General features: G+C 45.8%; 1 protein-coding gene across 2 annotated transcripts in view; it reads right to left on the reverse strand.

The window, feature by feature from the left end:
* Nucleotides 1-211: 211 nt before the first annotated feature.
* ILRUN (inflammation and lipid regulator with UBA-like and NBR1-like domains) overlaps nucleotides 212-15462 on the reverse strand; it is a 95565-nt gene continuing 80314 nt past the window's right edge. For both annotated transcript variants that reach the window (XM_023253872.2, XM_023253871.2), the window contains one exon: nucleotides 212-3554. In XM_023253872.2, the coding sequence (XP_023109640.1) occupies nucleotides 3519-3554 (36 nt within the window). In that variant the 3' untranslated portion in view covers nucleotides 212-3518. The remainder of the gene's footprint in view (nucleotides 3555-15462) is intronic.

Consider the following 15462-nt stretch of genomic DNA (forward strand, 5'->3'; position numbering starts at 1 on the left):
CACCTTTTTGATCATTGAGCCAGGAAGGGCAGCAGATCTAATTATAAGCCCAGGACTAATTTCCCAAACACAATGAACCTCAGGGTCTCGGTTTTCCCATTTGCAAAAGGAAGACCCAGAGACCAAAAAGTGCACATTGGAGTCACTGTGGGGGCAAGCTGGTACACAGGGTGCCTGAAGGTACAATAAAACTCACTGACACACATGAAAATAGTATTTTTTTTTTTTTTTTTGGTGTGTGTGTTAATTTAATCATACAAATATTCATTTATACAGTAAGGAAAAACCTCCCCATCTTCGTCTCCTCCCAGGCACCATGAGGCCCCACCACAAACACCCACCGAGCTTGCTTGCTACACACCACTGTCCAGGTGGAGAGGCAGCCACTGCTGCTCCAGCATTCATCCAGGGAAATGAAGGAAAGGCAAGGCAGGGTGTAGGGTGGGGAATCAGCTTGCACTTCTGAGCCCTGGCGACCCCACCATCCTCTCCTGCTGGGGCTCCGACTGAATTTGGGGATCCCATCCTGGCCACCCTCAAGCCACACTAGCTGTCTTGGTGAGGTTCTATGATGAGCTTAAGGTTACAGCCTATCCTAACTGGGGGAGAGAAGGCTGTTTCTTGTAGAAAAATACCCCGAATTCAACTGTCCCCGTGGCAAAAAGAAAAAAAAAAAAAAGGCATGCACGCGTACACACATCCACACACACCTCACTCCATGCACACAATAGGTTCTTCCAGGTCTGAGCCTTCTGCCTCCCTCACTGGGCTCAGGCCCCTAAGGATGCTGTCTGCCTCATCTCATGGGTGCCAGACATTGGTGGTCCTGCCTAGAAGGCAGGCTGCCTTTTGCAGAAGAGTCCCAGAGGAGCAGAGCCTACTGGGGCTGAGAGGGTCACCCCTACTACCACTCTAGGCACGGGGGAGGAGGGGGGCTCTAGGCACTGCTCAGAACTCAAACCAGTGAGAGGAGGCAGAACGAATGGTACTGATACCCTCCTGGTCCTGGCGGAGCCATGGACTCCCTCTACCCCTACTCTATGGCTTGTGCTTGCTCTGGCCCTCTGTAAGCAGCTCACCTCTCCAAGGATGTGTACAGAAATGGTTTGTTCTTGGGAGGGAAGTCAACGTGCTTGGGAAAGTCACCTTGCCTACAAGCAAGGAGAGAAGCAGGATGCCTCTGCAGGGCCAGACCCGCTACTGGTGACGTATTAAAGCTCCTGCTGACTAAAGGCAGGTAGCTCCCCTGGGAAATGGGGAAGGGGCACCTGGTGTAGGGCAGATGAGAAAGCCAGGAAACCAGGTGATGTAAAGCCTCCCACAATCCTGCCAGGAACAGCTGGAGATGTGCTGTTTTCCTGGTTATCAAACCAGCAGAACGGTTGGGCATGTGTGGGCTCCAGGGTGGCAGTGTCCCAGGAGGTTGGCACCAACAGTAGTGGCGATCTGGGCCTAACAGGCCCCTCAGGCAAAAAGGCATCGTGAGCCCCTGGCTTGGGCCAGTGATGGCCTGAGCACCAGCAGGGACCACCCCCCTCCTCCGCTCTGCTCTGCTCTGCTCCAGAATGGAGAACTCATGCGCACTGCAAACGGGTGCTACAGTGTGAGCCCTATTAGTCTAGCCCCAGACCCAGTTGCACTGCCCTTCTCAGCGAGTTGGCTCCACCCTCCCCCAGCACTTCTCCCGTGGACCAAAGTTTATCCTGCCTTTTATTTTTTGGGAGGTGGGGAGGTGAAGGGGGAAATTTCATACAAGCTTTTCTCCCACAATCAAGCTTTAAAAAACAACAGTCTCAGAAGAGGATGAGGAGGAACAAACAACACACATTTTTGGAACTGAGATACCCAGACAGACAGAGACAGACGGGCAGGCAGACCCTCACCCACACCCAGGCTATATGACCCCTTGCAGCCACTCATCACCTGGTCTCCCTGCTTGTCTCACACCCCCGGTGTGGGTGGGGGTGTGGTAACAAGCAGGTGACCCTACAATCACACCCTAGATCCATATCCCCGGCTATCAAACCAACCAAGACTCAAGGGAAGGAGAGGATGAGAAGGAAAGAGAAGAGGGACTTGCATATTCTTGTATCTTTGGCAGACAGCTGTTCTAGCCTGGTTCAAGCTTCCCATGGAGAGATCCACATCTCAACCTGCTTGGAATCCATAGGATGCTAGTGGGGTCACATGCCCAAGTGAGCAGCCAGCCAATTAGCCTCTGCTCTGGCTGGGCTGCCCCTCACCCACCACTTCCCAATAACCAAGCATCCAGCTTGGGGGAGGGGGTGGTGGTGGTGGTGCTCTCGTTTCATCGAAATGCGATCTCTAAAATCATACAGTCAGTAACTGTGGCCCTTCCCATGGCCAATTCCCCACATGGGGCTGTATTTTCATACCTTAACAGCTCAGCCTCCACTAACAGGCTATGAAAATACCACAAAGGACAATGGAAGGGAAACACAGGGAAGGGAGTTGTGTGACAACAGAGAAGCCTGGACACCTTTCCACCCGCCTGCCGCACACTTGCTGGTGAGCTGCACCAACACCCAATATGTGTGTGCATGTGGCACGCACATACATACAGCACAGAGGCACTGTTCCCAGAGTGAACGGGGAGCCACTGTGTATGAAGAATCCAAAAGAGCATTAAGTGTGATGGCAATTCTCTCTGCCAAGAAAAACATGGAGGAAAAGCAATTTGAATTGATGTTAACTGTGTGCAGAAGGACACCTTTTGGGCTCAGAAATTCCCATGTTACCCCAGATCTGTCCTCAAGGCTTCCTCTGCTGGCCACACAGGGAAGTTTGGTCTTCAGAGAGGTTCTGATGGTAACAAGCCACAGGGGTTGACAAATACAAATGTTAAAGGTGTAAATCAACAGAAGATTAAAGAGAAAAGAAGAGGAAAAGGGTGAGAACTCATTGGCTGATGCCATTAAAAACGAATGGGGTCAGAAACCTCTGGAGTCATGTGGCCCAGGAGATGTCCTCCTGTAGCACTGACCCGAAGAGTCCCCACACATGCCACACCAGCTTTGAACCTGAATCGCTTCCAGAGCAAGCAGCTAATCTATAAAGGGCATGTTATCCCTTATCTAAAAACAAAAGTGGGGCAAGAGGGCAAAAAATGAACATGTGCTCAAAACTACAACCTGTCTGTAGGCAAAATAATTTTTGTTTAAAAAGATGGCTTTTTTTCCCCCACTAAAAAATGTTTTCCTTCCCGAGTGACCTAATGACTTGTTAGACTGACACCTATTAAACAAAACCCAAGGTGGCTGCATGGATTTCTTCTTAGTAGCCTCAACACCATTCCTGCGGTTCAGCACTCACACATGCGCACTGAGTTTACTCAAAACTAGTCTGTTCTGCTTCTTCCTCTTCTTCCAGGATGGGGGGGGGGTCGAGCCAGGGGTCCATGCGATGTGGTCTGCAATCCAGAGGAACCCCTTGCCCTCCCCCCCACCCAAAGTCAGGCCTTCTGTCTTTTGTTAATTTTTCTTCTTGCCGACACCCGTTTAAGACTGGCCGAAGGGGTAAGGCCCGTGGAGCCCCTGGAAGAGAGTGAACATAGTCAGTGATGGTAAACAGAGAAGATACAATTAGACAATCAAAACAAGTAAAAGAATCTCTGGTTCCCCGTGAGCCAGAAGAAAATCCCAAGGCACAGACAAAGCCTGTGGGTTTTCCTTCCACGCAAAACCTCAAGAGGCCAAACATCAGCATTTCAAGTTGCTAAGTGTTCTCACTCTATCACACCATCCAAAGAGAGGAGAGGCTAGGGGGGTAATCCTCATTTTTAGCTTCTAGATCAATCAGTGCCAACTTTCCTCCACCCAGTTCACAAAGCCTTCCTCCCCTGTGGACAATGTCTCCACCTCTCTGCGAAAGATCTCTGTATGCTGTTTTCTGCACCTTAACTTCAGATGTAGGCTACTTCTGGCTAATGACCCTTATAGTAACAACAATACTGTAGCAGAAATGGCAACTGTCTGTTATCTATAGATAACAGACATGGTATGAGGACCTTTGCATACATTGTCTCTAAGCCTCACCCTGAAAGCCAGGTGAGTGTCAGTATGCTCATTTAACTATGCCCATTGACTGCAGAGACTAAAAGACACGTTCAAAGTCACAGGGGTAGTAAAAGGCAGAGACAAGGTTCTAACCCAAGTCCAATTTCTGTTCTCCCCACGTTGCCTCTCCCTTGCCACATGATAAGGGTTTCTTCTCAATTCCCAAGGGTATTTTCTGTGCTGCTTGACTGGGTGGAAAAGGCTTCATTTCATGTCTCATTTTCCCCTCATGTTAAGAATGAGACACTAAGATATGCTAACACCAAAAGCAACTGCATGAACTTGCTGGAGAACGACCTGTGCCTCCCTCCACCTTCCCACCCTCCTCCTGGAGCGTGCTCCCTGGAAAGACCGGTCGATGCCAAGACCTAGGAGGGCAAAAGTTAACTGGTGACAGCCTCACTAGGGTCCTACTCCTCAAAGTGGCCTAGAAGCAGCAGGGCCATTGGACCAAAGGGACCAAATGGGTACCAAGAGCAGGTGCCTCTGCCATAACCATGACAAATGACCAGAGGGTATTTCCTAATGCTTGACAACTATGTTAAGAATCCTGAATCTAAACAAAATTCGGGGTGAGAAGGCATAAAAGTGATGAATATCAAATTTTCTATTAGCTTGATGGGATGTGGGCAGTCAGAATTTGGTTGTCTTTTTTAAAAAATGACATTTTAAAAAAACATTTTTTTAAATTTTGAGAGAGAGTGCATGAGCAGGGCAGGGGCAGAGAGAGAGAATCCCGAGCAGGCTCCATGCCGTCAGTGCAGAGCCTGACGTGGGGCTTGAACTCACAAAACGTGAGATAATGACCTGAGCCGAAATCAGGAGTTGGACGCTTAACTGACTGTGCCACCCAGGCACCCCCCACCCCCAAATAACACATTTCTTTGTGGAGGGAAACAGTGCTTGGTTGCAGGGTGGCCAGTGATTTAGAATCCTTTTCAGTGTGACTTTGTTTTGTTCGCTTCCACCTCCTTAGCCCAACAGGTCCCCAGTAAACTCTTGGGGACTTAGTAGCTAAAAGAGGACAGGTATTTCCCAGACTACTGCCTGAGGTGTCAGATACCCCTAAGTCACAAGACTACTGGCTCTTCCAAAACCAATTTTTAAAACAGTTGCTTAGGCCTGGGCTCTCTGGAGGTGGTTAGGCTAGAGATGTAAGACCCTCCCTGTTTCCACTACAGTGGGGTGTAGGTCATGCAGAACTGGGAGAAGGGGATCTGGGTTCTACTCCCAGCTTTGCACCACCTCACCAACTGACCTTGAGTAAGGTCCCTTCCCCTCACAGGATCTCATCAGGTTCCTCTCTAAATCTTCCCAGAATTTAAAGTTCTAGGAGTCAACACAGTACCTGACTTAGGAGGCTGAAAAACAGGACTCCATGAAAGAATGGAAAGAATGCCCTTTGGTCATGCTTAGGCCAGAGGTCAAAGCTGCCAAGAATAGGGAACATGAGATTAAAGTTTCTATAGTGTTCTCAGTGGAAGGTACTAAAATTGCTTCTGCTTTTTTCCCCTCACCCACATAAAGCCTCAAAAGACCAGAAGTGTGTGTCTAGCTGCTTGGTGGCTGGCATCACTGAACCAAAAATCCTGACAAGGTGATTTGGAGGCAGGCAGGCCAACACGGATTGAGCATCAATCCCATGCCAGGTGCTGCTGTGGCACTGTAACATATTCTCTGTAGTTCTCACAAAGATCCACTAAGACGAGCCAGACTCAGAGAGGTAACTGAATCAAGGGCACAGAACTGGTAAGAGCAGTGGTGTTGAATATGGCCACATGTCGGGGCACCTGGGATGCTCAGTCGGTCAACTTCAGCTCCGGTCATGATCTCACAGTTTGTGAGTTCTAGCCCTGCACTGGGCTATGTGCTAACAGCTAGCAGCCTGGAGCCTGCTGTGTCTCCCTCTCTCTTTGCCCCTCCGCTACTCATGTTCTGTCTCTCTCAAAATAAACATTTTTTGTTTTTAAAAAAAAAGGTGTTTAAAATGGCCACATGTCTGCCACCCCTCAAGCCAACCACACCTTCAGCAGGCAAGCTGACGCTGTAACTATCTCAGCGGCCATGGTACCACCTGATTAACAAGGAAGGGTGGGTTGGGGGAGCGAAGGGCTCTCAGACTCCATTCTACAGGGCCTGGTTGGAGGTCACACACACCAGATGTAGAAAGTATGGAAGCTTAAAACAAGCTGTGCTCAGTACTTTCCAGCATTTATTCATCTGGAACAACCCAAGGAAAGCAATAAAGCCCTAGATCCCCATAAGATGTAGAACTAATACAATGCTCAAAGGTCTCTGTGCAGGAAAAAATGCACAGAGAAATGAAAACCTGAAAAACGAACAGCATTTGTTGTCTATGAAGTATTTTTCCCTAAATGTAACTGTCTTCCAGACCAAAGCTCCACCCACTTCACATGGGCCTTTCTAAAGCAGGTACTACTAGCCTTGTGACTTGTGTAGAGTGCTTTAGGGAAAGGAGTTCGTGCCTTTGCCAAGAACTGCAGCACATTCCCATTTTACAGGTAAATAAATGGGTCCTGTAAAAGACATAAAGGCAGGGAGAGGGACAAAGACATAATGGGCATCTTCAGAGTTCCACCTGAGTGTCCTGAGTGACATCCGGTGTTGTGTGTAACTAGCTTAGATCATGAACTTGTTGACCTTCTACCTAATAGCTGAGGTTCCATGCCTTTTGGGGGAAAAAAATGCTATCTAATTCCCTTTCACCCAGAGAATGGCATATTGGAAGTTGTTGATGTTTTAATTGGTGCAGAAAGGTGGCTTGAGGAACAAACTCTATTCTCACTCACCCCACACCCTGCCAAATTAACTACCATCCCTTCAAGGAAGGGAGAGGAAGCCAACTCTATTTCAAAACGATTTTATCATCTAGACTCCCCACACGCAGGATTATAGGTGTCACAAATGGATCACAGAACACAGGCAATGCAATACCAGTTGTGGAGGAAAAGCCTGGCAGAGATTCCAAGAACAGTGTGTCCAGGGCGCCCTATGGCAGGAGGCCAAGCAGGAAGTGCCTTTCCTAACAGTGGGATGGAGGCATATTCGAAACGGGAGGCCCATCCACATTTCAGGTTGCACTGGAGCTCCAGGACCCAGTGTAACAGGTCCTGGTGGCTAATGTCTCCTACCCCAGCCTAAAAGCAGGGGTTGGCAACAGAGATAATGTTCATTCTCCTCTGGGGCCTAGCAACTCTTCAACCTCTAACCATTGGAAAAGCAAATGCCAGATATTTTAACTAACTTGGCATCAACTGACACCTCTCCTAGAACAGTTGTGCCTCTACGAATAAGGAAAACAGGGATAGGCGCATCAGATGGTAATTACCAGAGAGCCCTGAATTGAATGGACTAAGAGAAAAGTGAGGCTATCGGCATGACAGCAAAACTCAGAGGAGTCTGATGCAGAAGGCTACCCTTCTTTCTCACCACATAGGGACTAGCAGCAAGGCTGGATTTATCTATGCTAACAGAAGCTATGAATAATCAAATCTGAAGAGAAGTCCTGCATCTGACTCCAGGTCTAAAGGCCAGCTCCCCAGGGCCCACCTAACTTGCACAGTCCTCAACGCTTTCAAAGGCTACGTCTGCTAGGGGACAAGAAAGTGGTTCTGGCAAAGGAGAGACGGCCTTTAGGTCCATAAGGACTGAGGTGTTGCCTGTGTGCTTCAGCCTTCCTTAAGCTTTTCACCGAACAGCTGCAGTACCTATGAGCCCTGGGACCTAAGTTCTACTTGGCTACAGGCCAGGCAAGCCCTCTCAAAGCACAGAAGTGCCACCCCGCCAGCTAAGACAGAGGTGCCTCTCTGCTGGGGTCGGGAAGAAGACCTTGGCCTCAAGCCAGCCGAATCATCACAGTAGCTGGGCTAGGTCTGGAACTGCACTTCCACGATGCAAAAACAATGGAGAGCCATTATTTGGCTAATTTTCTAACATATTTTAACATATTTGTAAAAGAACATTTACAGACATGAAACAGAGGCTCAGTCCCATTCACCACAATCTCCTAAAAAGATCCAGTACTTGTGATCTTGTTTTCAAGCAAACCTAAAAGTACTATCTCTCTGATTTGTTTTTCACAATAGTTTATCAGCAGAGTCACTCCTAGCCAGCAATCTGGTTATCACTGATCCTATGTGGGTGTGCACCTGCAAAAGTTCTCCTAAAATTAGAGAGAAATCAGAATAACTTTTCCAAAAAAGAGTACTAAAAGTTGTCACTGAGGGAAAACATTAACTGTATGTCAGAGTACCAGAAAGACAGGATACTGGTACTGTTTCAGCTAGAATATTTTTTAAGAGTTTCTTCATCAATTTTCAACAGTATAGTAAGTGCAGGGATATGAGAGCAAGATGCCCTTGAAGAGGGTAGAAACTGTTTCTGCCAATTCGTTATGCCTTACATATGGCAAAACTCAAATATCAGTAAAACGAATGAGTGAAAGAACGGTGAACCACTCTGCACTGGCGAGCCATCTGTTTCTTAACACTCCGGGGGGGTGGGGGGGCGGATAAAGGGAGCTGAAATGTCTAATGAAACAAGGATGTCTTATAAGGGCTTTCTGGGTTACGCTTTTACTGTTTGAAAGCTAGTTGTTTAGATAAAGCACCACAACTTGGAGACTTTCACTTCCTGTCTTTATTTTGCTTCTTTAAATTTGTGATTTAAATAAATGAAAAGGTTCACACAGGTCGATAAAAAGACAGGACGTATGCTGCAAGGCTGTGAAATAACATGCTCTCCCAGAGTATACTGATGGCTGCATCAGATAACACCACGAGGGCCCTCCTCCTCCTCCTCCTCATTTCCTGGGCCAAACCTGGTCAGCGCTGCGTCTACCTAGTGTTCCTCTTGTATCACTGAGTACACTGAATGCAAACATAGAAGAATACAGGGTTTAGTACTAAGTTCTGTCCTGATCCTGCATTGTAAACATGGTGTGGTGAGGTCCTGTGCACAGGGCTGCTTCGCTGGTAAGGGCCAGAGACCGACCAAGCCCTGATTAAACCTGTTAGTCTCTTCATTAATTAGAAATAAAATAAAGTTGGGGTGCATCTGGCTCTTGCCATTTCGGCTCAGGTCATGATCTCAGGATTGTGAGGTAGAGCTCCACGTTGGGCTCGGTGCTAAGCATGGAACTTGCTTGAGATTCTCTCTCTGCCTCTCTCTCAAATAAGTAAATAAATAATAAGCAAACAAACATTAAAAGAAATAGTCTCTACTGGAGTAATAGGAAGGGCAATGAGGACTCTCAAGAGTATTCAAACAAGGACCCTTCTCTCAATGGCTGCCAATAGCTTAATGAGTCTTCCTAGTGGTATAGGAGTGCCAAGTTAGCAGGACAAGAACTTCTGCAGAAGCTTTAACACTGGTGTTCAAGCCACTTTCGTGGGACAGTCCTCAAAATTTCAAAGACACATTTGATGGACTGGCTGAGCACGAGTAGGAGAATCAGCCAAAGAAAAACAAATAAACCAGGGCATGGCTCAGTCAGTTAAGTGTTCAACTCTTGATTTCAGCTCAGGTCATGATCCCAGGTTCGTGAGACTGAGCCCCAAGATGGGCTCCACCTCAGTGTGGAGCCTGCTTGGGATTCTCTCTCTCAGATTCTCTCTCTCCCTCTCCCTCTGCCCCTCCCTACCTGTACTCTTTCTCTCTCAAATAAACAAACTTTAAAAAGAAAAGAAACCTATTTTTATGCACGAGGGCTGATCATGGGGCAGGCTCAGTTCATAGTCTTCTCACTGTGCCAAAACTGCTGCAAAGCTTGATTCAGTTGTAAGTGTGACAAATTTATTTTTTAAAAAAGCCCTGTAAAACCATTTTTATACTTACCTCTGTGGCACAGTATTTCTGCTGCTCTTAACTGACTTTTATAGCCATGCTGGGGACCTCCTCATCTATCCATCCGTCCTCCCTCTACCCATTCATCCAATCCTTCATCATGCAGCCCTCATTCTTCCTCCCTTCATCATCCATCTCTCCGCCCTCCTTCCATTCTTCCTCCCATCCATCTAAAGCTCCCCATGGCCAAAGGCAACTCCCAGAGCCTTCACCTACTTCATGGCAAATGAAGAAAATCACCATAAAGAATAAAACTCAAACATAATTGTGAATGAAAACATATTATTTAAAGTTCTACAGGAGATGAAGGATACTGGCTGGGTTTGATCTCCCCTTTCAGTAAAGACTTCAGAAAAAGTTATTTGCAGCTTGGAATTCTAGCTCCCAAATCCCAAGTAATAGCAAGGGTGCTAGAATCCAGGTGGTAAGCTGGTGGACAGAGCTCTCTCATGGCCATCTCCTAGAGTAGAGGAGATTCCTAAAAAGGAAGAAAGAACTAAAAAAATTAAAAAAAAAAAAAAAAGGAAGAAAGAACGGATAAGGGTCTCACTGGGGAGGATACCCAAAAGGAGAGAAGCTTATCCAAGTTCCTAGCCCTGTCATCACTCGGGCTGGCTGCACTGTCAGGGTCCTGCTAAGCACTGGGTGAGGCTGTTGGTCCCATTTCCTCTCAGAATTCCCATCCAAGCTCCTGTGACCTTTCTCCCATCTCTCTTACAATTAGTTCACAGCATCACCCACCCCCTGTCCCGCAATGTCTGGCTGATTGAGGAAGGAGAATAAATGGTCTCTCCTTGGTCTCATTCAGCTATATTTGCTTTCATCTTTTCATAACAGAGTATTGCTGTTACTATGCTTCCTTTCACATTAAACATTGACTCTCCTTTGCTTGGCTTTCAAAGGTCTTCCTCCAAAATTCGCCCCACCTTCTTTAAGCACACCTTACTCCACAGCCAGGCTGGCCAGTGTCCCATGAACACACCCTGCCTGTGGATGCCTCTGGGCCTTCCTGCATGTGGTTCCTCTTCCCTCCAATTCAGTTTGAGCCTATCATCTACCAAGGGATCACTTTCCTGGCTACTCTAAACCTCCCTGCTTTCTCCTTCCTCCAAGTACATTTGTACAGTTACTCAAAAGTCAACTGGAACTCAATACACTCTTTACTGGCTGTTCTTTCCTATGAGCTAGTCACATGTATGTAATCAGACAGTAAATTCTTTGAAGCTAAGGATTAGCACCTAGAAGGCCTCACTTATTAACTACATCATATCAAAACTATCTCTGTGGAAAGCAAACAGTTTTAATTGGCTATCGGGTAATGAAATCACAGCAAAAAGCCCAAGACCCTCAAGCCACAGCTTTGTAAGAGGTCTTGCTTTCAGTTGAGCTCTAAGGAAGCACACATTTTCCCCGAGGCCCAATAGCTCTTCACCTCACATTCAACACCTGTCCTGCTAGAACACAGCTACAGCGGACTTAACTGAGAACAAGACATTCAAAACTTAAGCATCTATACCAGGAGACAGAGTCTCACACTTGTGAATTTCACTAGTCCTACCTTGAGAACTTCCATCAGAAACAAAAATGCTAAACTCAGAATATAGGAAAGAAAATGCACCCTTACAACCAAAATAAAATATTCTGGCAATCCTGGGAACACTGGCTGTGTTTCAGCTACAAGACTGCCCGGCATCAGACCAGTCTAAAACAATGCTCAGAGCCCCAAAGCAAATAAATTGGAGTTGAACGGCTTTGAAGCTGTTGAGGTACAAAAGGGAGAGTTCTTGGAGATACTTTTTATTCTCAGTCGGATAGTAATGTTACAAACAACAAAAGACATTTTCTAAGGCTCATGGTGTTTGCTTAATTTATTTTTAAAACGCACACATGACCCATGCCAACGCAAACACCAGCAAGGCTGGGAGGACTTTCCTGGCTCCTCTGGGTTTTCAAAAGAGAGTCATGGTAATATCATTAAACCAGAGTTTCCTGACAATCCCCCTTCTGGTACAGAATGTACTAAACGGCCAGCCAACAAGGACAGGTTCCTCTGTTCTGCATTGCTTCCTCCCTGGTCACAAATTCTTTGGGAGCTCCTAAAGATGAATGAGGAAGTCTCTACAACCTGACACTAAGGGTATAAACTACCTTCAGAGAGGGGCGCCTGGGTGGCTCAGTTGGTAAAGCGTCCAACTTTGGCTCAGGTCATGATCTCATGGTTTGTGGGTTCAAGCCCCACATCGGGCTCTGTGCTGACAGCTCAGAGCCTGAAGCCTGCTTCAGATTCTATGTCTCCCCCTCTCTCTGCCTCTTCCCTGCTCATACTTTGACTCTCTTTCTCTCTCTCTCTCAAAAATAAACATTAAAAAAAAAAACAAACTACCTTCAGAGAACCAACAGACTTTGCTTCTGCCAGCAAACCTCATCACAGTATGGTCTAGAAGAACATTAGACTCAAACTGGGTCCCTGGGTTCCAGCCCATGGCCTACCCCCAATTTTCTATATGAATGTCAGCAAGTCACTTAACAACTTCTTCATTATTTTGTCAAATGAAGAGTGTAACTACAGAAGTCACAAGACTGTTATGAATTAAGAATACGCGCAGTAAATGTGTTTTGGATAACACAAAGTTTGTTTACATGTTACATGGACAGTATTGGGCCCAGTTCAGTCTGTGAACCTCTTCTCTATCTATACCAGTGGTTCACAAGTAGGGCGATTTTGTCATCTCTCTGTCCAGAGGACAGTTGACAATGCCTGGAGATATTTTTGGTTGTGAAACTTGGGGGTGGGGAGGTACTACTGGCATGTACTGGGCGAAGGCCAGGAATGCTGCTAGACATCTTACAATGCATTAGACACCCCCCATTTCCTACTTATCTTCAAGACTTCTCTGGTCTAAAATTTCAATGGTCTTACTACTTTGATGAGAAACCCTGCTCTACACTCATCACTTAGTGGACTGCAGCCAGTCTCAGAGCATTAGAGATATAATCTATACGTCACAATTGCCAAATTTGTATCTTCACCCAGACCTCTCTACTAAACTCTAGATGCAACTCAGATATACAACAGCCCACCTGACATCTCCATTTGGATACCTAAAGAAATTGCCAATGTGCCAAAAATGGAACTCCTGACCTCTCCCCACCTCTACCACAGTCTTTTCCTTTTCCATTGATGGCAATTCCATCCCTTTAGTGGCTCAGACCAAAAACCCTGGTTTTTCACTCTTTACTTCTTTTACTTTTTACATCTTTACTCCATTCTCTCTTATATCCACTTTCCAAAGCAGGGGTTTTATTTATCACCTCTCTGCTCAAAGCCCTTTAATGGCTTCCTTTGTCCCTCAGAGCAGAAAGCCCAAAGCTTTACAGAAGGGTCCATAAAGCCCTCCATGATCTGGTTTCCATCCTCTGATTTCACCTTTCTCTACTCTCCTCCTTCACTCTGTTCTTTAAACAAACAAGGTAAACTTCTACTTCAGGGTTTGTACTGACTGTCTCTTTGGCTAAAATATTCTTTCTCTAGATAGTTTTTGCAGAAATAGAATCTGCCTTTAAAGGGAATAAGATAGCCCCTAAGTATGTTCTAGGTCTAAAACACTAAACATGTTCAAAGAGAGATTTTAAATTTGTTCCAGAAAAGTAAAATTTCAGAGACTGTATCTTTTGGCCTCTTGAGGCCTCAAGAGGTATAGGTGTTGCTGTTACAAGAGTGACTTAATGGAAATTTCAATGTCAACAAAAATCTAAACCCAACTAACTATGGAGGTTCTAGGCAATCTTTTCCCTTGGGAAGCTAAAGAGAAAGGCTGGTTTCTGTAGTTTGTGAGGGGAGGCGGTTTAGTAGTAGAGAAGTCATGTAATAGTCAATAATTGGCTTGATCCTCATTTGAAAGGCAGCAATATGTTATAGAAAGCATTCTCTCCCTAGCTCACAGCTGTTAGCTTGGCTAATAATATGTACTGGAACACTATTTGTGATTGGGAATCAATGCAGTACACTGTTAAGAAAGCAGGGTCAGGAGTAAAAAACAATTGCTTTTGTTCATATCCCAGTTTTACCATTTCCTAGCTGCCTGACCCTTGGGCAAGTCATGGAACCTGTGTACCTCAAGTCTCAGCAAGGTAAAGGAAGGGAAATAGCAGCGCCTGCACCATGGTACTGTTGTGTGCACCAAATGAAATAATCCATATCAAACACTGAGCCTGCTGCCTCTGAGGAACAAATACTGGGGGGAAGAGAGGTGACTGGTGTTTCTGTAATAAGCTTTGTAGAACTACCTGGCTCCTTAAACTATGTACACACTGATAGTTTTCACAGTAAAAATTAAATTTAAAAAGTTCTCAGTGCAGTGCCTGGTACATAATAAGTACTCAATAAATGGTAGTTTCATAGCTTTAATTACTGCATTCTGATCAGCCTCTGCCTGGCTGTCGTGTGCCTTTGTTACCTGTCCCTTGCCAGAGGAAAACACAAGCTGGAAAAAATATCAAGTGACCCAAGTTTTCCTTCTAGCTTCGCTTTGAACCATCTTTAAACCTTTCATGAAAGGGTCTGTGAGAACGAAAATTCAAGTTTCATGGCAGTGGGAAGGTTACACTGCCTGCTATCACCTCACACAACCAAGTAGCACAGCTGTGGACACCACCTACCTGCCTTCCAGTCAAATCCAGTGCCCTCTGAACTGGGCAAATGTTGAACCCAATTCCATTATGTCACCCCAAACCCATCCCTTATTATTATGCGAAACCAATTAGCTACTTCAAAATAGACAGTAAGATCCATCTGCCATTATATCCTCAGGCCTACAGAGCAAAAGATTTGCTTTTCCCAAACCTCCCCCAGTAACCTCTAGTATGATTTCTGAACTCTCACCTAAACAGAGAGAAAATAATTCCTCTATGCCTTCGTCAACACAGAAAGCAGCAGGTTAGGAGAGAGTTGACTTCTGATGTAATAAAAGCAGACTGACTCCTGCTCTAGCTCCAGATCCAAAACGTACTAACGGGTGGCAGTCAGACAGAGATAGGAAGAGAAGCAGGTGGGAGTGTGGGCAGGCAGGGCAGATGGCACTCGGCAGTGGCTGACGCTGGAGGAGCACGATGAACCTCCCCACAAAGATAATAACAAGTTTCTCCTTCTGAACCAGCACTTGGCGGAAGTAATAACAGTGCCTCAGACTGTAATCCAGTTTAAAGGAGGAGTATATGACATATACCAGCTCCAAAGATTTTTTTTTTTTTAAAGTAAGAGCAAACACAAAATAAAATCCATAGGCCATGTAACAAAATAAATGAATTTGGGATTCTTTTCAGTTCCCCCAGTGTAAATTATTACCCTTTTGTTTTCTTTTTTAGAGAAAGGAAGTGAAGCATTTGGCCTTCCTCAAGAACAGCAGCCTCTTGGTTTTTGACAGCCACATTCTTATTCCCATCTGTCCTGAATCAGATTGTTTGGCTGGTGTCTTTTTTCCCTCTGTAAGGCCTTCTTAGAAAACATTTAGACATTAAAAAA

The sequence above is a fragment of the Felis catus genome, chromosome B2 (genome assembly GCF_018350175.1).
Source record: "Felis catus isolate Fca126 chromosome B2, F.catus_Fca126_mat1.0, whole genome shotgun sequence".
NCBI lineage: Eukaryota > Metazoa > Chordata > Mammalia > Carnivora > Felidae > Felis > Felis catus.